This window comes from Gavia stellata, chromosome 4 (assembly GCF_030936135.1).
Source record: "Gavia stellata isolate bGavSte3 chromosome 4, bGavSte3.hap2, whole genome shotgun sequence".
Classification (NCBI taxonomy): domain Eukaryota; kingdom Metazoa; phylum Chordata; class Aves; order Gaviiformes; family Gaviidae; genus Gavia; species Gavia stellata.
The window spans coordinates 37,012,024-37,037,034 of record NC_082597.1 but is presented as its reverse complement, the minus strand read 5'-3'; the positions used below and the strand labels follow the sequence as shown (position 1 = coordinate 37,037,034).

General features: G+C 37.3%; 1 protein-coding gene across 1 annotated transcript in view; it reads left to right on the top strand.

Moving 5' to 3' along the window:
* TAFA2 (TAFA chemokine like family member 2) overlaps positions 1-24,795 on the top strand; it is a 54,597-nt gene extending 29,802 nt beyond the window's left edge. The window contains exons 2-4 of the mRNA XM_059816131.1: positions 2,021-2,173; positions 3,220-3,344; positions 24,784-24,795. Of these exons, the coding sequence (XP_059672114.1) occupies positions 2,021-2,173; positions 3,220-3,344; positions 24,784-24,795 (290 nt within the window). The remainder of the gene's footprint in view (positions 1-2,020; positions 2,174-3,219; positions 3,345-24,783) is intronic.
* Positions 24,796-25,011: the final 216 nt, after the last annotated feature.

Genomic DNA, 25,011 nt, shown 5'->3' with positions numbered 1-25,011 from the left:
CTGCTCTCAATCCATTCATCCCCCAGTCTGTACCAATACTGGGGATTACCCCGACCCAGGTGCACGACCTTGAACTTGGCATTGTTGAACTTCATGAGGTTCACACAGGCTCACTCTTCAAGCCTGTGAAGGTGCCTCTCAACGGCATCCCTTCCCTTTAGCAAATCAACTGCATCACTCAGCATAGTGTCATCTGCAAATGTGGTGAGGGCGCACTCAATCCCACTGTCATTGATGAAGGTATTACATAGTATAGGTTCCAGTATGGACCCTTGAGGGACACCACTCGTTACAGGTTTCCACTTGGACACTGAGCAATTGACTGTAACTCTTTGGACACGACCATCCAGCCAATTTCCTGCTGATCTAACAGTCCATCATCAAACCCGTATCTCTCCAATTTAGTGGCCAGAATGTTGTGTGGGACCACATCGAAGGCCTTACAGAAGTCCAGGTAGATGACATCTGTAGCTCTTCCCTTGTCCACTGACACAGTCACTCCACTGTAGAAGGCCACTAGATTAGTCAGGCACGATTTGCCCTTGGTGAAGCTATGCTGGCTGTCTCTAATCACGTCCCTGTCTTCCATATGTTTCTACATCTTCCAGGAGGATCTGCTCCATGATCTTACCAGGCATGGAGGTGAGGCTGACTGCTCGGTAGTTCCCAGCGTCCTCATTTTTACCATTTTTAAAAATGGGTGGGATGTTTCCCTTTTTCCAGTCACTTGGGACTTCACCTTTCTGCCACAACTTTTCAAATATGATGGAGGGTGGCTTGGCAACTATATCAGCCAGTTCCCTCAGGATCCTGGGATGGAGCTTGTCGGGTCCTATAGACTTATGTATGTTCCTCAGATGGTCTCACACCTGATCGTCCCTTACAATGGGAGGGACTGCCTTGAGGTTCAGGGGCCTGAGATACAAAAGGTAGCTGAAGCATTCAGTACATAGGCTTTGCATAAAGCCTACAAAAAGTAAACAGCAGAAAAAACAGAGAACTTAGGGGTACTGTTAAAACACATATTGCTTTGCATAATTAATATTCCTCCCTGTACAAGATTGCAGGACAATATCAGCTAAAAGTTCAGATTTCTTTCTCTCTTCCTTCTGATGGAAATGAACTATCGCCCAAAATATCTGGTCTTGTATCAGTCACCACTGAAAGCTGAGTTAAAACGACTTTTTCTGAACTCCAAATCCTTTGGTAACTGGCTACTGAACCAGAAAGGGTAGTTTGGAAGTTCTTCTCTTACCAAATTGGTCCTCTCACAGGACCCCAGTAGCATGATTCTGATGATCCGCTAAAGCAGCATGGGTGCGGGTGGTGAGTACTGGATATGGGATAATGAAGATTGTCCTGTTGCCTCCCTGTGTTTGAAAAATTTGGTTACCCATGTTCCCAGACTTTCTTTGCAGTGCCAGACATAAAGATTTAAAATGTGATTCCTTAGAGGATTTTATTTCTGTGTTTTGTTTGAGGGCTGTCCCTGTATCCTGCCGGTTTTCTCTGTCCATCTGTAGGAAGGTTTGGGGATACCATATGAAGAATTGCATCTGCTCTGGACATAAAGTCTGGAGACATAGATTCTGAAAACATATGCATGTATGCGTATTTTAACATTGATACACTTCCATTTCAAGGTTTCTTCTCCCTTAGGGAAAAGAAAAAAAAATCTTGGTAGAAATACACAGCTGTTTATAGGAGTCCAGAAATTAATATAGTTTCTAGGGTAGTTTTATAATGTTTCTGCTTCCTGCTTCACTGGAACAGTCCCGTATGCAGCCTTCTCCAATTGTTCTTCTTTAGCCAGTGTTTTCTGCCTGAGATAGTTATACTACATTTGAAAAAGAAATCAGCTTTACAGTCTAGTATTAGTACCATTGTAATTCGAATTTCATGCATGTCAGATTGCCTTACAGAGCCAAGTTTAATGCATTTCTAATTAAAAAAAAACCAAAAACCAAACAGTATGATGCTACCTCACAATGTTATCAAATTACTCATCTTATTTTAACAGCTCACCATGTTAAAACTGGGACCTGTGAAGTGGTGGCACTCCACAGATGTTGCAATAAGAACAAGATAGAAGAAAGATCACAGACGGTGAAGTGCTCCTGCTTCCCAGGGCAGGTAGCAGGTACCACTCGGGCAGCTCCTTCTTGTGTTGATGGTGCGACTACTCTATTGCTTTCTTTCGTTGCATGTTCCTAGGGGGTTTGGCTGGCTTTATGTCATCGATGAGAACCACACCATTACAGTTAGCTATTTAAAATAAGAGTAGGAAGCCTGCTCCATTTTGAAGGGCATGCCCAAGGTGAATGGAAGGAAGATGGGAAAATTGAGTTATTTGCTATTACTCTGTGGAAATGCTAAGCAAAATTATTAGATGCCAGTGAAAGGGACCTCTTGAGAAGCTAAATTCGATGTAACTAACAGAGTGCCCTTGGAGTTGTATGAAATTCACTTAATTAAAAGTGTTTATGCAAAATCTACATGAGCATATCATTTTCATGTGCTGCAGTCGTAAATTTTATCTGTATATTCATTTTTATCATACAGGAACAAACAAGCAAACAAACAGAACACAGTTCTGGCTCTTTTTTAGTCTTTTTAGACCAACACTATTTTTCCTATTCACAGTGCAATATTAATCTTTTACTTAACAAATCTGCCATAGGCTCATATGTTTTATTTGGGAAAATACTAGCTGATTTTTCACATCTCTTTCTTTGAAATAGGAGCAGGATGGATTCACCCTTTACATGATCTCTTTACTGTTGATATGTTGTTGCCTGCCAGAGAAGCTGTAAATATGTCATTACTGGGGAATAAATTTAATCAGGCTATGCTAGACTATATAGTAGATCAGGGAAAATACACTAACTCAAAAGAAGATATTGTACTTACAACTTTGCAATCTGGCTGAGCAAGAAAAAATGAGGGTTGGAAAGAAATGCTGTGAAATTAGTTCCTGAACTACAGTAAATTAGAAAAAAAAACACAGTAAAGAGATTGACTTTTAAGCACATAGCACTTTGTGCAAATTGAGACCTAATTTCTTATGAAGATTCTGAGCTGGCTGAAAATCACAGACCAGCTGTCAGTCAATATATTTCTAACATTTTCCTGGAAAATAAAAGAAATGTTGCAACATAATGACATATTGAAGTGTCCATTTCAACAACATGCAAATGTGTTTGTGGTCCTCTCTTGTAGCTTCAATAGTGGAGCAGAAATGGTGGTGCCACATGCAACCATGTCTTGAAGGGGAGGAATGTAAAGTTCTTCCAGATCGTAAGGGATGGAGCTGTTCCTCTGGGAATAAAGTGAAAACAACTAGGGTAGGTATGATACCAACCTTACATGTTACAAACAGGTAAAAAAAAAAAGTGCATGGGAAATTGGGTGCACATAGAAGACATCACTTGAGAAGACTAAAGAAGTGTGGGAAGAGAGCGATACCGGGATTGGACTTCCTGGTCCTGCACACTTTTCTTAGCACACTTTGCAATTGCTTGAACATGATAAGCAGTGTGCCAGACCTTCTCAGGTAAGCAGTGGAGATACTAGAGTTGACCCCTTTTTCAGCTACCAGTAATGATCAAAGGTATTACAATCTGATATGTATTTCTCTCTGAAACCAGTTGTACAATGTCTATACACCTTGCTAAGCTCTTCATTCACAGGATAGCAAACAAGTGCATTTTTGTCAATAACATGGAATTATCATGTTTCTATATAGAAACTGCTGAGTATGGTAAGCATTTGATGTGTCATGACAGTATGATCTTCTGGTTCTTTCCATCTTGTGCGACTGGGATTTACTAAAAAATTCTGACAGAGTTTCATTTGACACTTTTTATATTATTGTTTCAAAATTACATTAGCAGAAATACATCTAATATTCATCATATTTTTTAGTGGCTAACAGAAACAGAAGAATAACAAATTCTTCAGATAAGCATTAAGCACTCAAACTTCCTAAAACTACAGTGTTGTATCTCTATAGGGTCAACACAGTTCTTCATCAACATGAAACAGATTAAAAGGCACTCTGAAGACACACATGCATGTGTGTAAGCATAAACACCTTCACCCCTACACCCCACCACACATACTGGTGACTGGTTTTAGTTGTAAGTATTTAGTAATTGTTTGCAGTGTCAGGCCATAATTTGCTAGTGTGGTGTTTACTCTATGTAGGTGTTTGAGTGTCTGTGTCATTTGATTGAAATCCTCCTTGCATAGGCACTAAATTTCTGGTACACCTTAGTTGTAGTGAAATGCAGTGTTCACTGAGTGAATTATATTCCTTCTGTTCCACAGAGAGCTCTACATGTCTCAGTTTCTGTATGTATAAGTCTTTAAAACATTTTGACATTCTTTGAGGAAAGGATACTTTCTAAATGTTTGATATACAATTACACTCCTGACTCCTCTTTCAAATGTGTTTCTTCTGAAGCTAACCTTGCTTGAATGCCACCCACACTTAACTTTGTACATGCCAATGAAAATCTGATCATATGCATGTAAAATGTGTGTGCGTATATTATAACCAAAAGGAACTAGATAGAATTTAATAATAGTAATAGAAATAAAAAAAGAAATATGTGTGTTTGTGTGTTTTGAAATTTGTCCTGGCTACTTCTACATGGCACTATTAGTGTTAAAGAATGCATGCCATTTTATATTTGAGTATTTAACAAGCAGTAAGTAAAAATGTGGGTCTGGATTACATTTCTGTAGGAAAAAAGAAGTCACAGAAGGGGGGAGATACCAATTAGAATTTCCTTGAGGAGATTTCTTCCTAATATTTTGTCAGAAGATAGGTTTTTCTACATTGGTCAAGGTTATGAAGTTCAGTCCACTGTTAGGAGTCCACAGAAGCTCAAGGCTCTTGTCCTCAAGGACTTATGCCTCTGCTGCAGACTCGTAGGTCTGGCTATTTGCAGCAGTTGGACTTTTGTTGTCCTCCATGGATGGTGGCAATCCTCAGGACTCATTTCATACCTCTTCAGAAGTGAAGCTATGAAAAAGCAAGTTCTTTTCTCTATTTGCCATCATACACACTGACCCAGTACAATGGCTACCATAACCTGTTTGCAGACCTACCACCACTGAAAGGAAAATACTAATTCCCTTAAATCACTCACTATTTGTTCTGCCTTCTCGTTTGTCCAGTTACTATATGTTTGCGCCCTTCTTACTTCATTTCCCACACAGCTGCAAAGCTGTTTTGAGACAATACCAAATTTGAATTCAAATTTCTGACAGAGAGTTAGTCTCAGTTATTGAAAGCAGGTGACAGGTGAATGAAAGTCTCTGTCTTTGCAGATGCAGGAGGCTGAGATTTTAACAGACATCATTCTGATGCCCAGAAAAATACACATTGCTATTGGAAATGTGAGTGATTCTTTGTGTTAAGAGAGTAGCTTGTTATCAAAAACCAAGTACTTTTCCCAAATATGTAGTGACTACAATATTTTTGTAACTTCTCTTTCTGCTCCCTAAAGTCTGTATAAATAAAAGGAAAAATTCTGAAGTGCTCTGTGTTTTCACAAGAGGGTGTTTTCAAAACCCTCTTTTTTTGAGAAAAATAAAAAGAACTGTAAAAAGAGTCAGCATTAAGAAGTCATGAATAATAAGTTTCTGATTGTCAAATGAAAGAACTCATATGTGATTATCATGTACAATGTAAAAGCGTAAAGAAACAAAGGGAACTGAACAGCTTGGGTGATTTAAGTGTATTGCAGAAAAGCCTTGTGAAGGCTTTCCTGAAAGGTCTAAGAAAGTCTATATTCACCTCCAAATATTTTCTGTAAGTTTGCATCCTTCATGTGCAGAAAAAGTAACTCAATTAGCCACTGAAGTACTACCTTCTCTTCTACAGGATACCAAATTGAAAAGCAGCACCTACATTTCCACATCTCAAGCTGTTAATTGTTAAGCATTATGTTAGAGATGAAACTAGTGGAGGAAGGAGTTATTTTGCTAGTCTACCTCTGTTCGCATATTCAATCACACTGTTGTAAAAAATGATACCAACTTCTTATTAGTTATGGTATCAGTCACTAAGCAAAAAAGCCAAGTGAATAATGGGAGAAAACTAATTGATTTTTAAAAAAGTGGGCTACTTGAGGTTTTTCTTTTTGTTCCGATGAGGGGATCTAATAAGGTAATACATGAATAATGAATTAGAAATAGCATGAATGTTGTGGTACTCAGAATGCAAATGTTAAGAAAAGTCAGGTGGAAATTATTTACTTTCAGAATGCAAAAATAGATATTATGGAAAGATTAAACTGTTTTTCCTAATTTGTCTGCATATTAGTGGGAGAGGGATGACATTAGGAGTTAACCATGGAAAAGGCATGAATACAGGGGAGAAAGTGTGTATGAATAAGCTGAGTAATGAGTTAACTTGTGCTGGTTTAGAATTGACTATTTTGGGTCTATGTAGCCTGCAGGAGGGGAAGGGGAGAAAAGGCAATGACAATTTAGCTAAAACAGTAATTTTTTTGACTTCATATAAAGAAATGTGTGTTTGCATTCCTGAGCATTATACCACAACAAAAGAGGATGTTCAGGTACACATTAGGGGAATTATGAAATGATTATGTGCATAGCTGAGATTTACCAGGCACGTTGTGGCATTCTGCAGACTGAGAAACTGTTGTGAGAGGAAGCAATTGAATTTTTTTCTATATGGCTAGCCTCAATGTTTTGATAAACAAACACCAAAATTTTGTCACGTTACCCTATTTAAATGATGACAACAGTGTTTAAAAAAGGGAAAAATACAAAGAATTTTTTTTACCTTTGAAATATTTTTTGTTCTTACAGTCTTTTGCTAATATAATTATTTTCATTCAAAAAGCTCTCTTGGTTGTGTTTCCTTTCCTTTTTGCAAAATAAGAAAAATGTCTGTTTAAAACAGGGGAATTTTCCCATCAGTTGAAAACTCCAAAATATAGCAGTATTATGTATAAATTTGACAATGACTTTAAAAAAATGCTATGAGTTTGTATTAAACAAAGGAGCCCTTTACAAAGACTGGAAGAAAAAATTTTGCAGTCAGATAAGAGCTAAGGAGAAAGAATTTCATATTTCTCTCAGTTATGGGGTGTATTCCATACCAGAGGTCTCTGGACAGGGGTTTTTCATGTCCAGATCCAGATGCCATGCTTTACTTGTATTTTTAAGAACAGTACATTGTCTGTTATCTTTATAATAGAGGCTGACTTAAAATAAGAGCACCAGAAGCTGCATGTAACCTGTATGAAAGTGCATGCTGCAATGCGTCCTGGGGTCCTGGTTCCCTGGGCATCCACCCTGGGACTAGCTTGGAGCATGTTGTGGCTCCTGGGCAGCCCGTAAACCCATGTGTCTTTCCTGCTGAAACTAGAGCACAGGAACACAGGTAAAGTGGTGCATCCTGGGTCTCATCTTGAGATCCTGGACGTGCAACATGACTGAAGAACTGTACACTTGCGCCCAGGAGTGGGGAAGTGTCCCTGGGCTGATATTTTATGAAGACGTAGAGAAATATGCATTGATATTTTTCATGTGGAATAGAATAGAATAGACTATTTCAGTTGGAAGGGACCTACAATGATCATGTAGTCCAACTGCTTGACCAATTCAGGGCTGACCAAAAGTTAAAGCATGTTGTTAAGGTTATTGTCCAAATGCCTCTTAAACACTGACAGGCTTGGGGCATCGGCAACCTCTCTAGGAAGCCTGTTCCAGTGTTGGACTACCGTCTCAGTAAAGAAATACTTCCTAATGCCCAGTCTAAACCTCCCCTGGCGCAGCTTTGAACCATTGCGTAGTAATGAAATAGTACCTTGTCCTTAAGCTTTTAGTTTGATTTGGTAGAACTGCTTGTGGAATAAGGCATAGTTTAATGCTAAGTACTAAGTTCTGGTTAAAATATGTGGAGTGGAATTTACTGGACTTTGCTTGGGTTAGGACTCTCTAGAGTAAGATGACTAGCCTAAGCTCTAGGCTGTCTTTTTAGTATTGAACAGAATTGTTCAATTCCAGAAGACAATTCATTTTGTCCTAAGATAAGTCAGATGAATTATCTTCTGGAGGTGCTTATGTCTCCCTAATAACTCTAAAGGAAAGCTATGATGACTAGCTTAGTGACTAACATTTAGATGGTTACTGTTGAATAGGAAGATGCTGGCTCAGAGAATTTAGTCTCTTTGATGTGGTCTTCAGTAGGAAGATGATCAAAAAAGCCCTTTCATTCTTTGTCACTTTGGGGAGCTTTGGACTTTGGCCACTATCAAATGCAATATAATATACGAGAAGTTTAAAAAATGTTAATGTTCTGAGGATACACAGCTATGAGCTAAATCGGTGAATCACGCTATGATGAGCAACATGTCCAGTATCTATTATTCAGCAAAAATTGGCAACCAGTGGATGTCCTTTTAGAATTGACTTGTTGGTATAATATTACTACTAATACTATAAATTAAACCAAAAAGATCAGATGTAATGCATAGCAGGTATTGATTATTAAGCTCTGAAAAACTCTAGAAGGTGAAAGCGAATGTTTTCCTATAAAAAAGTGAAAGTAGTATTTTCAGACAGGTCATAAAGGGCTATCTTTTGGAAATGAACATCCAAGTTCTGGAATAGCTGAGCACCCACACTTTTATGAGGGGCAGAAGGAACTGCAATTGTTACTCTGAAAACTGGCTATTATTTTTAATATGTGGGGAAAAGCACACTGCAGAACAGAAAGAAATCAATATCTAATATATTGCTATGTAACTATATGCCAAAACAATATTAGAAATAGAGTACTGTAAAAAAATAAGAGAGAAATAAAAGAGAAATATTACAGGGCAAAAAATAAATCCATATTGAGTATATTTATCTACATTCTAAATCCAAATCTGCTTTCCAAATCAATATCAGAGATAGATGACTAGTGTGAAAAGAACAGAAATATTGCCAGGATGGAGAGAAATCCATACTGAGAGTGTTTATCTACATTCCAAAACAATATTGGAGGGAGCCTGAAGTCAGATATTTGTAATATTCCATTTAATCTAATTTTACATTATGGCATCCAGAGTTTAAAAGAAACTAAAAATTGAATAACATTCTTGGAGGAGGAGAAAGTGTACGATCCAAACACACCAACTGGCTGCACATGAAGCCAAATGGTGTTCAGTATGTGCATTCCACTACTCTGAATCAATGCAGTTCTGTTGCTATCTATAAATTCTGCTTACATTTTTACCCTATCTCATCTTCCTCACTTGCAGATGCTGGATTGTTTGTATATTAATTACAGCTGCTGAAAGGAGAAGCAGTAATTTTATTTATGTTTCAATTTATGAAATATGCTGTTCATAACCCTTTCAGCACAAGGAATGAAAGAACCTCTGTCAGGTACCTTTTTACACAGTAATGCTTTGCAGTGGGCTACTGAGATTCCCAGTATCAGGAGGCAGCATTAGTGGTGACTTAACTACTACCAGTGCTGTCATAAACACTGCTTGAGTAAGACAACATAATACAAGAGAGCTAAAATGTGTCCCTGGATATGAGAAGAAAGTGGCATTTTTCTTGTAACTGAGCCTGACATCAGTGTTAGCAATGCAGCTACATTAGTTGTTGATCTGTGCTTCTCCGCATGAGCAACAGATGCATAGTCTCTTTAAGCAGCAGCAGAGTGGAAGAAAATGGAACAAGTATTACTGGTTTTTCTGCCAAAGTCGAAAAGAAATATTGCCATTGTTGTAGCCTCTTGCCTCATGTCTTTATTCCTCTTCCTCCTCCAAGCTTTTAAAAAACAGCAGTAGTAATGGCATGTAATTAGGAAAAGTAGAAATTCATCATATAAACATTGTGTATGGATTATTCTAGGGTGTTTCCAATAGGCCGGATGGGTGGTAGTTGTGGTCAGTCAGTGCTAATAAGGCAATGTATTTCTCACATGACATTTTTCCAGTGTAATACTGCTACTAACTTCCATCATGTGAAAAAAATTGCTTTTTGCTTTGACCACTGTGAAATGTAAAACACTTACAGGATAAACCAATGATCTGCCATGTATCAGCAGTAAATAATGACAGGAAGTGCTTTTCCTAATATTATTTAAGGGTCTGTATGAATAAATTAAGAAACAACCTCACTGTAAAACTGCTCTATCCCCCTGCCTCACTTCAGAGCCTCTGTCTATAGACTCCTCACCTTCTATCTCAATTTCAGATGAAGATTTATAGGAATAATACACATATATACATTGACTAGCAATACCTTGTGGTTCATAAACAGGTTGTGATTACAATATAAGTAAGTGCACAGACTGTAGCAAAATATTACCCATGGAAAAGTGTGATTGCACTTGTGACAGCCTCTTTGTTGCTATGGTATCTCTTTCCATGCCTTTGGCTAATCTGTCACTAGGAGAAATTTGCAGCTGTCTCAGCATGTTTCTCATTGCTAACTCAGAGACCCACTGTACCTAATCTGTCATTAAAATAGCAATAGATGGTATGTACACATTTTCCTAAAAATACATACAAGTTTCAGGGGGCAAACGAGCTGGTAATGGAAATAGGATGACATTTTCTGAGGTCAAGCTAGCTTTTTGTATTAGTCAGTAATTATTGTTTTGATCTAGCATCGCAATTCTTTCATATTGAAGCTCTGTATTTTTTGTAGGGAACCTGAACACTAACTAATCTTTTGGGACACATGGACATTTTTATGAAAATAGTTAGCATTCCACCCAACACATGTTACAAGGAATCATCAGTATTCAGGGCCATGCAATACACTGATTTTCTTAAAAATAGCTGCTATATACCAAATTTACTTCTTTAATGTGAAGTTAGCGTGCCTAGTTCTACCCTATGAAAAGGTTCCTGTTGCAAGTCTACTTTTGACATGAGTTTAGCCTTGGTGATGTTCATTTGTAGGTCACAGAAAACTAGACAAGTCATGGTCCTTTCCCAAAGGCAAATGTAATTTAAAATACCCACAGAACACAAGTTATGATGAAAAAGATATAAAGGAAAAAAGTGTTGTGGTGTGAAATGTTATGAGCAAAGTCATAGACTGAAAGGTCAGTGAAACTTGTTGGGCAGGTGAAGATAATCCAAACTGCAACTACCAAGACATTTTCAGTCTCAAATTTTGTTTAGTTCTGTTTTGACTTTGAGTCCTATGGATACTGATACGAAGAACTGAAAGTGAGGAACATACAAAGACAGAACGGGTTAAAGGCAATATTCATTGGTACACAGCGCCTTTGGAAAGAAGGAGCCTGTTAATGCATTACTTGAATGAAAATAATTTCGAAAATAATAAAATAATTATTTTATTAATTAGAGGCTTTTGCCTTGAAGGTTTGCAATTTTTCCTTTTTTTTTTTTTTTTCCCCCCAGTCCCTTGCTGCACCTCTTTATGAATACACTGGGTCTTGTCTCTAGCTATTCAGAAGTGTTGCTCTAATTTTTTTGTGAGTAGACACACTGTACAAATCACGAGAAATGAAATCTTTTGCAATCCTTTCATCGCACTTGCAGAGTGTTAGCAATATATGCCGTGGTTTATACATTTTTATGAGGGAATAGTTTTTCCTAAGGTAAGACTGCAGCTAGCATATGTTGTAAAGCATAATTTTAGCTTCTGCAGAACCTGAAAATTGACAGAATTACTCTGAAATCAAAGGAAAATACTTCTGCAATATTTAAAGAAAAATGCACATGGGTTTCAGTTGCATGTCACTAATTAACTAATCAGTGATTTTTGCAAGCATTACTTTGTTCCACGTGGGAATCCTCTACTCCATCAGTCCAGCCAAGAGGTTTTCTGCCTTTGTCCCAAAAGATTCAACTTGTGATTTATTTTTCTTTTTTTTCTTTTTCCCCCCAATTTGTCCTTTGCTGGCATGTTTGAGATATTGACCTCATGTCTGAAGAATAATTTTCTGCCTCTATGATGGAAAATAAGAATGAGTTCTGAAGGTTGTATGTAAATTACTGGTTTTCTCCACAAAGTGGAAAAGTCCTGACACCAAAATCAAAGACATTTCCAGTCTCATTTGCAGCGGCATTTTCTTCCAGTCTCTTGGCCCTTTCACAGCTGTGCAAGAAGGGCTCTTTGAATATCTAGTAGTCCTTTTTTAGTTTTCCTGGGAAATCTTTGTCAGCTTCTGCTACTTCACAAGTTACCATATAGGAAGATGATATTCCAATGCCAGTATTGTCCGAGTCATGCTGGCATGCTCTAAAACTAATGCTTCTTCCTTGTCTCACCCTCCTTTGCAGTCTGTAAGGGCTTCTTTGGATCATTTCTGCAAGTCAGAAATGATGCATTTCAACTCAGAGGAACTGGAGTGTTCTGAAACCTCACATTGCCTACTACCTAAATAGCTGCAGGCAGAAGTCTTGCCTCTTTCCATGGGTATTTAGCACAGGCTTCAAAAACTGTGCATCACTGTTTAGTTGCAGAACTGATATCAGGAAGTGGAAAAGTGGCCCCCAACTGTCCAAAAGGTATTACTTTCAATTCTCCAAAATCCCATAGTTTTCTTGGGGTATTTTCTTACTCATTAGGACTGTTTGTATAAAACCTCCGAAGTACTGCCCTGTCCCAGCTCTGCTTTTCTGCCTTCTAATACAGAAGGAAGGAAATGGATAATAATCAATATCAAGCAGAGAAAGTCAGTCGTACAGAGTGTTATGCACAGTCACCGTTTGAGGAGTGAACAACTCTCAAACCAGTTGAAATCGGATTACTCAGATGTTATTCCCTTGCAGAGCAAAGTGAGCAGGGTTGTAAATCTTATTTATTTCTTCATAAGAATATTGAAGATAGTCCTGTCCTATCTGAGAACTGTTCAAAATGAAGAAAAAATGTATTTCAGGCAAGAATAAGTGGAAGATTGATGTCTAGGACTAAATTGAAAAAGAAGAGGACCAACATAAAATTAATTTTCATAAGAATTTCAAAATTGTTAATTTTTTTCATAGCTTGTAGTTTGCTCCTTCTTCCACCTTGGTGAACACCAGGTTCATCTTAGGGAGGATACTACTGCTGTGTATGGAGAAAAGACTCCAAAGGACTCTATGTGTTCTATAAAATGGACTTTGAGCTTTCTTCTACTGCATTATTATCATACACAGATGATTCCTTCTCAAACGCTACAGTTCTGATGACAATTCATCCCCTTCCATATCTGCAGTGAGAAATGTCATAGAGCTCTGAAGTGAAGATTCTGGGTGAAGCTACAAAATATCCAGTTCATCATGACTTATTTGTATGATGTGACCAGTAGAATTATATTGGCAAGACCTCTAAAACCAGAAGTGAACACAAGTGTGTCTCCAGTTTATGAAGATGGATATGATCTCAAGGAAACAATGGATTGTATCTAACCAACATGTGCCTACAAATTCAGTAGTAATAGAAGATTAGAGAATTTTAATGGAGCTGCATATTTTAAGAAGTCCAAACCAGCTTTGCTTCTTCAGGTTCAAGAATGTGAGAAAATATCTTACTGATGCCAGCCAGAAGAACAACAGCTTGTTCCTTCATCTTGAATTCAAGCTTTGTGGCTGAGGAACGTGTCCCTGTCAGAAGAAGACGAAAGGACTTTACCTCTACTTGTGTTGTTACCAATTCAGGCAAGCGCACTGAAAAATCAGAGTAGTTGTTCTTCTAGAATTATGAGATCCCTCTGTCCTGCCTCTTTATCATCTTTTCAGAGTGACCTTGGAAAACAAGAGCATAGCAAATCTATCATCTTCAAGGCATCATTCTAATTCCAGTTGTTAATAAAGATTGTTCAACATTTTCAAAGTACGAAAAAGGAACAGGAGACATTCTCCTAGAATGCAGCTTGGCAAATTTCAAGCTGATTACTTGCAAAGCCAATTTCTTTTTGGAGTGTCATTCAAGAAATTACCAGAGTCCTTTTTCTCTCTTGACCTTAAAGCACATCATTGGTACTTACATTCCTGAAATTTGAAGGCAACGACCTCTTCAGAGCCTTTTGGTGTTTCCTTCATTACTTGAGATTTTAGAATACCAGTGTCTAATTGTGATTATCTACTCCAATTCATTCATACTTACCTTGTCTTGGGTCACATACTAGTCAGAAGATAATGAGAAGATGTGGTATGAAGACAACTGGTCAGGTTCTTTAAGAAAGACAAACTAAATTGAATACCAAAGCAGGTTCTTAGTTAAATTTCTGGAGTTCATTTTTTCCTTTGACAGGATACATCTTTTCTGCGTACTGTGAAGTTCAGAAACAGTATCAAGGTGATCCCCACTACGAAGGAGTTGTAGGAAGTTGTAACTTTCACCTGGAAATCTCCATAATACTCAAGCAAGAAGACATTTCTAATCAGTTCAGGAATGATGCTTGCAATGTGCATCAGTTTATCATGAGTTCAGGGCAAATGCCAGGGAAAAGCATAAAAGCCATCATTTTCTGGAATTAATACCAGTGTGTTATGCTATCTTCTTCCAAGAATGCCACAGGAACTTATGATCATTACATGTAAAAAATGCAAGAGAATGACAGTGAAATTTTGTCATCTACGTGCAACTTCAAGTATGGATGGTGGATGTGCTCTCTGTTTTGTGTTTAATTTATTTACTTATTAAATTGTCAGTATTAGTTTCTCTTTTCCCTTCTTTTTCTCTGATGACCAATATGACTACAACTGTTAGTTGGGAAACAGCAACCATAATTTTCACTACTTCTTAGTGAACCAGATTTTATGCATTTTTCCTTGGGCAATGAGAAATCCTTCCAACTGTTCATCTATAACAGCTTTTAGGTGAAAAGCCCTTGAGTCTTCCTTTTCCCAGGTTCTAATAAGACTTGAGATAGGGTGACAGGGTTTTTTTTTAAAATCCTCCAAATCTGCCATCTTTCTTCTGTTTCTTACCTGTATTAGAGTGATGGCGTGATGGGTACTCATACTGGAGAAAGTTAAAATTAGATTCTCTTAAAATAATTTTATATTCTCTGAATGGGTACCCACTACTCTGTCAGCATCCACTACCTTGGCAAAAATTTCTCCAAGCACGGGAAAGTCTTTTCTTGATGTGGATATTCTAAATGGATGGAAAGAGAGGAAAATGATTGAAGGGTTTCAAGTTGATGACTGATTCATTGTTTTTAAACATTTTTTTTCCTACCTGGATATTGCTCTGCTGTTTTCTAACTTGTTTTTTAGTTGTCTTATATTCCCTCAGCTGTGGCAGTATTCCTGGAGCCAAATGTGAGTGCACTACCTCAAAATGCCAGCAGTGGAAGCTGGTAAGCAAGTGGGGAAAAATCACCAGAGGAATCTCTGAAGCTTGGGACAAAGGCAGAAAACACATCAGTACTGCACTAACAGAGCAGCAGGTACCCTCATAGAGAAGATAAGATTACAGGTAAGGAAATAATTTAAATTTCTATTTTGATCTCGTCCAAATGGCTTTTTACTCTCCATTCAAAATCCCAGAAAAAATAACACACCATAAACATCTGAAGAAGAAAAAGATATCAAATGTGATGAATTTAGACTAGCTGACTTTTTCTTAGGGATAATTTGAAGTTCAATCTTACCCAGTTTCTGGAAAAATATATTAAAAGATGAAAATCTGTTATACTTGTTAGGCAATTTAAAACCTCAACCTAGCTTTAAAACAAGGCTGGGGTTTTTTTGTTGTTTTGTTTTTTCATTTTTAGAATATTAAACACAGGAAACTGCTTGTTACAGATTTTCCTTTCCAATCAAGAACAACAGTAGGCTTTTCTTTAGGTAAGTAAGGTCAGATAAAGCCAAAGACAGGAGGACTCTGTTCCCATCCCTCCTTCTCTGTTTACTTTCTCACAGTTGGAATGGTAGCATAGCATGACTCTATTATGCTTCAGTTTCCTCACCTGTAAAAAGGAAGGAGGTTGTTTTTATCTCCTACTTGAGATGACAAGATGGAATAAGTGGTGTAAAAGAGAAGAAAATTACATTTATTTAATTAATTGTCTTGCAGTCTTTTATGCCGCCATGCTGCAGTCCCACTATGGAGCTGTGATCACCACAAAAACCTCAAGAGGATATATCCTTGTCTGAATTGCTACAGTTATTATCTGTTACAGAAAGTAAAATAAGGTTTATGTTTAAGTCTTCTTTTAATACAAAACTGTTGTCTGTAAATGAAAAATCTTGTGACGTTAAAACAATTCTACCATAAACTTAATTTCTCTGCTGAGTTACAGAAACATTGAGAAAGTTTAGGTATGTGCACTGTAGTGGCATTACGTTTTAGAAGAGAATAATAACGAAGTACATTCGAAAGACTAATGAATTAGATTTAGCCTTGACATAACTCATATGTCTTCATCAGAGATACACTATAATTGTCCCAGTAAGTTGTATCAATTAAGTTTATTTTGTAAACTATCAAGTTCAAGGAAATATGAATACAGAGCCATATTAATTTGTTTCATAGTATTTAAATGTGTAGAGATTTTATTAAAGCAACAAGTTATCAAAGTTATGAGTTTAATCTTGTAATGTATGTTTCTAATGATCTGCAGCATGACGTTTAAGTCAAAAAGCCTAAAGAAAAAAAAGGAAAATAAAAATCTTTTTGTAAGCATTATTTAAAGAAATTTAGGTGATCTTTTGAGGTGCTGTGCAACCCTTTTTGGAAGCAATCATTATCAGCAGGTGCAAAAACTACCTCAAATATCTAAATACGTGACTAACTGTCTGAATTGAATATTGTCTTTTGAAATGTGTCATCTGTTATTTTATGGTGTTTCCTGTAACCTACTAACCATAGAAATGACTGTAAGTAAAGTGCCCCTGAGAATGCTCACGTTTTTCAAACTTTAAACTTCTGGGGTTTGAGTTTTTTGTTTGTTTGGGGTTTTTTTTGCTTTAAACATATATGGGAAGAACATTTAGAAGGAATCGTATTCTGACTTCATGGCTTTTTTCTGTACTAGAGGACTATCCATGGACTTATTTTCAAAGAACTTTTCAATTACTGTTTTATCATAGTTAAAGATTGCTGATATACTTGCAAAAAAGAGGGTTATCAATCAGTTTCTATTGTTTTTTGGTGACAAATCAATGAGTTTGAATCTGAGTATGTTTAAACCTTTTCCTTTGGGGTTACTGTTATTGCTTGGGTGTGTTTTTGAGACCATGCTCTTTTGCTAAGAGAAGTTGCTCTGATTCTGAAATATGTTTTTTCCTGTCATTTAGTACTTTTCCTTGTAAGTTAAAGAAAATTCCATCTATCCCATTTTTGTTTTCTGTAACTAATTCCATAACAGTGTAGTACTTGACATGTGTTTGTTTCTTAGGCAAACGTGTAAAACTCCTCAAGTCCGAATGGAGAAGTAGAGAAAGGAGGTTTCTGCTGTGCCTGATGACAATTTTTGATTTTTCCACACACACAAAATATTCTGGCTCCACGTTGGAGCACTAGTTGAGATGAATCCTAGTCTTGGTCGGATTCTAAGGAAGGGCCAGAACGTTCGCTGAGGAATAAAGAGTCAAACCACTCCAGAAAATGTGTTCCAGCCCTGGTTTATTACTCACAGAGCAGCAGGTGTGTACAAATACAGGTTTACACAGTATTAACAGGAATTGTTGTACCTTACCCCTGATTGTAGTTGCTTAGTTTGCTGCAGATGCCCAGGAATCGTGGCTTATTTGGGCAGAGCTTCAGGAGAAGTTGGAGAAACTCTGCATTGTGCTCCTAAGCAGCCTCAGTGTGTCAGTCAGATGCTTCTGAGAGCCTTTAAACTACTTTCTTCACTCACTCTCCTTTCAAAGGTAGACCCAATTGATAAACTTAAGTTACTCACTATAATGGGAAAGCAACAGGTGCTCTGGAGAAAAGAACGGCACTTAAAAAGGAAGTATGTCTTAGTACAATCAGTTAGGTGTCACTTTGTAGTTGAAAGCTCAGCATCCAATACTGAATTACTTAAAATTCAGAAAAGGTTGGGAAAGGGGTATTTCCACTATATTCCTAAAATATGGTAGTTGTTGTCTGTTTAGTCTTAAAACCATGTTTAGGATGAACTCTGCCATTTTCAGGAACGTATGCCATGCTCTAAAGTATTTTTCCTTTACCTATTTTTCTATTCCTAACTGTAAGATTATTTGGAGCAAATGGAAAGCTCAATTTACATGTGAAATATTTCCAAACCCTTTTAGTTTTAATTACAATTTTTAATACTGATTGTATAGGTCTTCATTTTAACACCGAAAATCTCCTGCTGAAATCATTAAGAGCAGTGGGAAAACATGAAATACAGAATTAGACTTCAAATAGCATTGTGTGAAATGAGTTTTCAGCATGTTTGTTTCTTTCTAATGGAAGGTCCTAAGACAAGAATTATCACAAATGCAATTCTGATTAGTCGCAGTGCAATAGAAGTATGAAAGAATTAAAAACTTCAGAGTCTGGTAGTTATCAAAGACATTGGAAACTTTTGAGCCATTTAAGCGTACTGGGAAATGTTCTGTTTAATTAATAAAAAGAGTTAGAGATGTTTGCCGAAGGACAGACCTGAGGATCTAGAATTCTAAATTGCTCTTTTACAGGCTTGGGAACGTGTTTAGACTAACACTTTTCATACTGCAGTGCCTAAAATAAAGTTAAGGGAAAAATTTAAAGCTCTTGAGTCTTGATACCATATAGTTATCATTAAATATCTGTTTTCCAAACTGCTCACAAATGACTCAAATTTTGCCTTTTGTCATTAGCCCAAGTCAAATAGCGATCTGTGAGATTGAAACAAGAGCCTGTTTCCTAACCCACAGTTCTCTGCTGCAGTTATTTTATCAAGCATACCCTTGAAATATGGTTGAATCACCTTAACATTTCTCAGACTTTTGTAACGGCTTCCTGTGCACCCAGCAACTTAGTTATTTAGCATAAACACCCAAATCCACACCTATCTGCTGTTAAGTGCATATGCATATGGGTGCCCTATTGCAAAAATGCCCTTAACAGGTCTTTTTGTCCAGCTTTCCCACTTTAGAAAATAAATTACAGGATTCTCAAGCTGTGAGGAAATTGTGAGCCTGTCCTTTGTTAAGGACAAAGTACTTTGCAAAGTACTTTTGCGTATCACTGCTACAAGGTAGTAGTATTAGATCAGAAGCACCTTCCAAGCTTACAAGTTGAACTGTTTCAGTGAATAAACGTGCACAAGTGGCAATGCAAACTGTCATTTTCTTTCATAAGCCACATATGAATGATAGTGCATGGCAAACACACTGTATGAATTTTGAAGTTCCAGGAAATAGTGGGTGTCCATCTGTTCAAAAGATTCATTTCCAACCTCGACCTCATTTGCAGAGGACATAAGTGGAAAAAATGCATTGGCAGCTGTATGTTTCTGTTTGTATGGGCCCTTCTTTTCCTGCATTGTAATACTCGTATTAGGTTTTCGCTACCAAAACAAAGTCATTTATGTCATGGAAAAATATGACTGATGTAGCCCTCTTCAAGTCCACTCCTTATTAGGAAAGGTTTGCTAAGTAATCACTTTGTTGATCATAGTTTATTAAATCTTTTTGTGGTCTGTTTACATACGGTATGAGAAAATACAAAAAGAAGGACAGAAAATGGATGGAAATGTACTCCTACAAATAAGGGCTGTCTTGGTACGAGATCTCTGTCTTATCTCCATGTCTTGGAGGACAATCCATAGCTAGGCATTTCTTCAAGCCTCTTTCTTCAAGCATTTATTTCAGGGATTCTTGTGGGATTCCCTGTATTTAGCTTATCTCATGTTGTTCATTAAGTATGTGAGACCCTTTTTTATTTTTTAAAGAAATACCCACACCATTTTTGATTCCCACAGGCCTTTAATATTTTACAGAAGAATGCTAAGGGTGCCAGGATGGCTTTTCTTTGTCTCATGAAATTCCACTGAGCTCAGGGTGAGCTATTAATTGCTTTTAAAAAAACATAATTTCCTTTCTCTGTCTTACGTATCTCAGGAGAAAAAAAAAGATAACTTGATGAATCTTGAGTATGCTCAGATGACGCTCAGGCTATGACCACACACACAATCCTATACAGTTGATGGAAAAGTTCTAATTAAAAAGAAAGATCCCAGTATTAAGTTCTTTCTGTTTCTTCTGTTTATTTACATTCTTTGGCGAACACCTGGAAGAGAAGGTCCATCATACTGCTGAATCATTTGTGGAGGGAAGAAACACTGGCTTAAAAATTTGCCCCTTTCTGCATTTGCATTGATACATAGTCCTGATGACATAATAGGCTTCTCTCCAACACTCCTCCCCCACTAAATTCTGTTGTTTACTGTGCACGACGGAAAAGAGATAGAATTGGAGTTGCAAGGGCACCCATAGAAAGGCAAGCTGCTAACTTTCAAGTGCTTGAATTGGCAAACTCAAGAGTCTGTTTTTAACATGGATTTTGTGTATGTTTTGTGATAAACATAAAAAAAATTTGAAAGAGCTGCCAGTCAAAAAGATAGTAATATACAAAGTTGTGTTATGAAATGTTCCAGCACACACTTATTTCAATATACCATATATTGTTATCTGTTTTCTTCTAACATTACTAAATAATAATTAATTATGTGCCTCATTTGCATGTATAAACTATTCTGTAGTTAGCAAATAATTAGTGATACATTTGTTTCTCTGAAGAAACAGAAGATTTGTATTATACCTAATTGTGATCATGTAACTTTGATGCTTAGGTGCATAAAAGTAAGGAAAAGTGCTTTACTGTTCAGAGCATATTCACTCAGCCATTCTTTACATCCTGTAGTCTTGATTTTCCTCCCTTCCTCTTCTAAGGCAGAAGGAAGTCTTGAGTAAAAGTAGCGGGCTGGGTTTTTATTGGGAATCTATTCTTATGGAATAGATGGTATTATGTGCTGTATTCATCAGCTGTGGGGATTTTTCACCCATTGTCAGCAGCACTGGAATGGAGGCTGTCTAGAAAATCTCGTGAGCTGGTACCTTTTCTAATGCACTGCCTTTGAGGTCTTTTCATCTCTGGTCCATTCTGGGTTACCCTGGCAAAAATGTTCTACCCAAAGACTGAATCTGTTTCGAACATTTTGTGAGGAGAAGAAATGTGGAAAACGTCAGTTGCATTTAATTATATATTGTTGTTTTAAAATAAAACAAGTGAGTTCACATACAATTACAGCCAATTTACAGCAGCCACTCACTAATTTAAATTAAAAAGTCTGCAACTGCAGAGTAATTATACTTTAATTGCACATTTAGTACAAAAAAGTGAAGAGAGTCTAATGCATTGTATTTATAACAACCATGTGAAAAAATATATTAGCATAAAGGGAGTAATTATGTTCCAAGAATGAACAAATTAATTCAAATCAACACCTAGGATGCTAAAGGTTTTATGTCCTTTTTTCATTTGTATTGTTAAACAGCAGCAAAGTTAATTTTCCATAGATATTAATTATTAACTGAAAAATTGATTAGACTTTTTTTGCACCCATTCAGTGTGTTACTGTTCTCCTAAGATTTTAAAGAGCAGACACATGCTGCTATCAGTCCTCCTTTTCTTATAAAGACCTTTGGCACAATATCTTGCTTCCCAGCCACTCAAACCAAATAGCTTTTACAATATCCAAAATTAAGCATTTCTGGGAATACCATCACTAGATATTAGCTAAAATTTCATTGCTTCTTTATGAAACTGCCTTTAGCATTTGAGAGGTCTATTCTCTCCCTAATGTGTACAGATATATAACTTCCATTAATGTTAATGTCTGGTCTGTGCTTACACAAAACAAGTATTACCTTCTTAGATAGAGGCAAACGTGGACCACTATGCATGTTACTCAGAGTAGCATTGTGTGACCTGAAAGTTAACAGAAAAAAAGAAAAGGAAAAAAAAAAACAACCTGGCAGGTGAAACAATAAAAATTCTGGCAAAGGAAAGCAGTTAAAAACTCCAATTATGTAATCATAAAAACTAGGAGAATGCAGCTTGACTTCCTGTGCAGTCTGTATAAACAAAATGACCTTTGTATATGATTAGCCACCTGTTATGTGCAGAGATTTGAATAGCCATCTGATTTTTTTCTGCTATATATCACTTATTTATTCTATGTAACAGTGTATGTTGCTTTTATAGGGATATTTTCACCACACAGTTGTAGAGCTAGATGGGGGGAGCAGATAGGCCTGCAGGTTATGATTTTACTGAGTTTCTTTGTGACTGAAGAGAACACATTTGCACTTTGAAACAGCCACATAACTGAGCAGTCATGTATGTGTGAAAATACTTTTTTTGCTAGCGGCAGTATATTACCTTAGCCCAGGTGATGGGCTGGGTGTAATGGAAATAGTAAGTCACAAAATGGTTGAGGTTGGAAGGGACCTCTGGAAGTCCAACCCCCCTGCTCAAGCAGAGCCACCTAGAGCCAGCTGCCCAGGACCAGACGGCTTTTGAATATCTTCAGGGATGGAGACTCCACAACTTCCCTGGGCAACCTGTGCCAGTGCTCAGTCACCCTCACAGTAAAAAAGTGTTTCCTGAGAGGGTACCTCCTGTGTCTAAGTTTGTGCCCACTGCCTCTTGTCCTGTCACTGGTCACCACTTGAAAAGAGCCTGACGCCATCTTCTTTGCACCCTCCCTTCAGGTATTTGTACATATTGATGAGATTCCCCCTGAGCCTCCTCTTCTGCACGCTGAACAGTCCCAGCTCTTTCAGCCTTTCCTCATACGAAGATGCTCTAGTCCCTTATTTGCCTTAGTGGCCCTTTACTGGACTCTCTCCAGTAGCTCTATGTCTGTCTTGTACTGGGGAGCCCAGAACTGGACACACTACTGCAGGTGTGGCCTCACCAGTACTGAGCAGAGGTGAAGGATCACCTCTGTTGACCTGCTGACAATACTTTGTCTAATGCAGCCCAGGACACCATTAGCCTTCTTTGCGGCAGGGGCACATTGCTGAGTCATGGTCAGCTTGCTCTCAAAAGTCAGCTGGCACCCTCTCTTTTTAATAGCTAGCAAAGGTCTACTCCATGGATATGTAGGCAGAATAGAGAATTCAGCTGAGTTCCAGTGACTGTGCCTGTCCAGTTGTGCCTCTGAGGAAAACGCCCTCTGATTCTGCTTTGGTTTTGGTCTACTCTGTTGTTCGGAAAAGTAAGATGCTTTGACCCTGCATCTACATGGCCTCTTTGGGAGTCTCACAGCCTTTGATGTAGCTTCAGTGTGCTTTGCATCAGTTGATTTACCACAGTGGTTTTTTTAAATATATCTATATGTATATGTATATCAAGTGAAGCTAATAAAAATCCACCTGTGGATAGGATCACAAGATGTGTAGTTTACATTAGGTAGCTCAGTGGCACCTGGGTCCATGAGTAGCATTCCAGCTTGTTACAATAAAGCAAAAAATAAATACTAATAAGATGCTGTGTCAGCCTTTTGAGCTTTGGTGCAGGGCATAGAAATATGTTGCCTGACTTTTAAATTAATTCTTCATTATTTTTTCAGGCAATATTCCATTATAGAAGGGGCCACATGAGGCTGTTTCCAACAGCAAGAGCAAGAGCAAAACAAAATAAAAGCAATGTAATAAATAAACCCATGTATCATAAAAATCACAAAGCACAATTTTATTATTGCCTTCTTAAGTGCAGTTCCTAGAAACAACTTGGTGGAGAAGGGAAACTAAAGTAATGAACTCCTTGAACAGTCCTTTTAATATTCTGCTCTATGTTCATGCTCTGCAGAGCCGATGAGAACTGTATGCAAACAGTTTTGCTGAGGGCAAAAGAATGTTTCATCATTAAGGAGCATGACCCTTCTCTCTGTGATCAAAATGAAAAGCATATGCACCTTAATGTCATAAAGTGTTATTGTGACCATTCCAATGGGTTGTTCCTCAAGAGTTGGGATGTTGTCCCCTGACACAATTTGATATTAAAATGTTACATGATCATTAATTGTATCCACTGACACAGCAGAAATATTCCTCAAAGTTATGTTTCTTTGATATGATGGATTTTTTTTTTTTCCTTTTAATGTTCAAAATCCAAACCAGACACAGGGAAAGTCCAATTACTGTGAAATGCTTTGTCTCCCACTCTTTCTCTCTGGTCCTTCTGTTCCACTCTTGTTTCACGCTAGGCTGGGTGAAACCACTGTAAGTGAACTCCTTGGTAGTTATTTTATCCCTTGTGAATAACAGGATTTATCTATCTCTTGTTTATGTATGCATGATTTTTGTCCTATTTCTCCACGAAGTGATTATTGCTTGCTAAGATGCATTTAGCCCTTAACAGGACATTGCGTTTTAAAGTAGCATGCAAAGAACAGAAGAATATGTTTCCAGTATTAGTCACTGTTATACTCAATGGCTAACGTTTTAAAAGCATAATTGTTACCATGCAGAAGTTCTGACATCGAAAAAGATAAACAAAACACAGAAATTCTCCTTGAAACCAATGCTTTTGACATTTGTGGGTTCGTAATTTGTGACCTTCAGGTTTTTTGTTATATTTTTAAGCATGGTCACATTTCGATTTCTCCTTGTCAGGTCCAATTCCAACAAAGCATTTAAACACACAATTTAAGTTGGGGAGCAATCCCATCTATTACCATTGGGAATTATTCACTTATTTAAAAACAATTGAAAGAGCTTTTGTGGACAGAGTTCTTATATTTCAGTCTCAGTTTCCAGTACTTCGGAAGTAGATTCTCTATGTACAGTTTTGATTTTCTGATTTTCTTTTTCTTTACAGGTAACCCGATAGCTAAAGACAAATCAAGTCAGTCTCAAGGCTGATAACATTAAATACAACACATAGGAATTTCATTCCTCCAGGCAATCCTTGAAGTGAAATTTTATATTGCTGGGGTGTATCCTTCAGAATCAATTGTTTCAATGAGAACCTGGCTTGTAATCAGCAACAACCTTGAGATCAAAACTACTGGAAAGTTATTTTGAACTTCTGTGTCACAAAGATTTC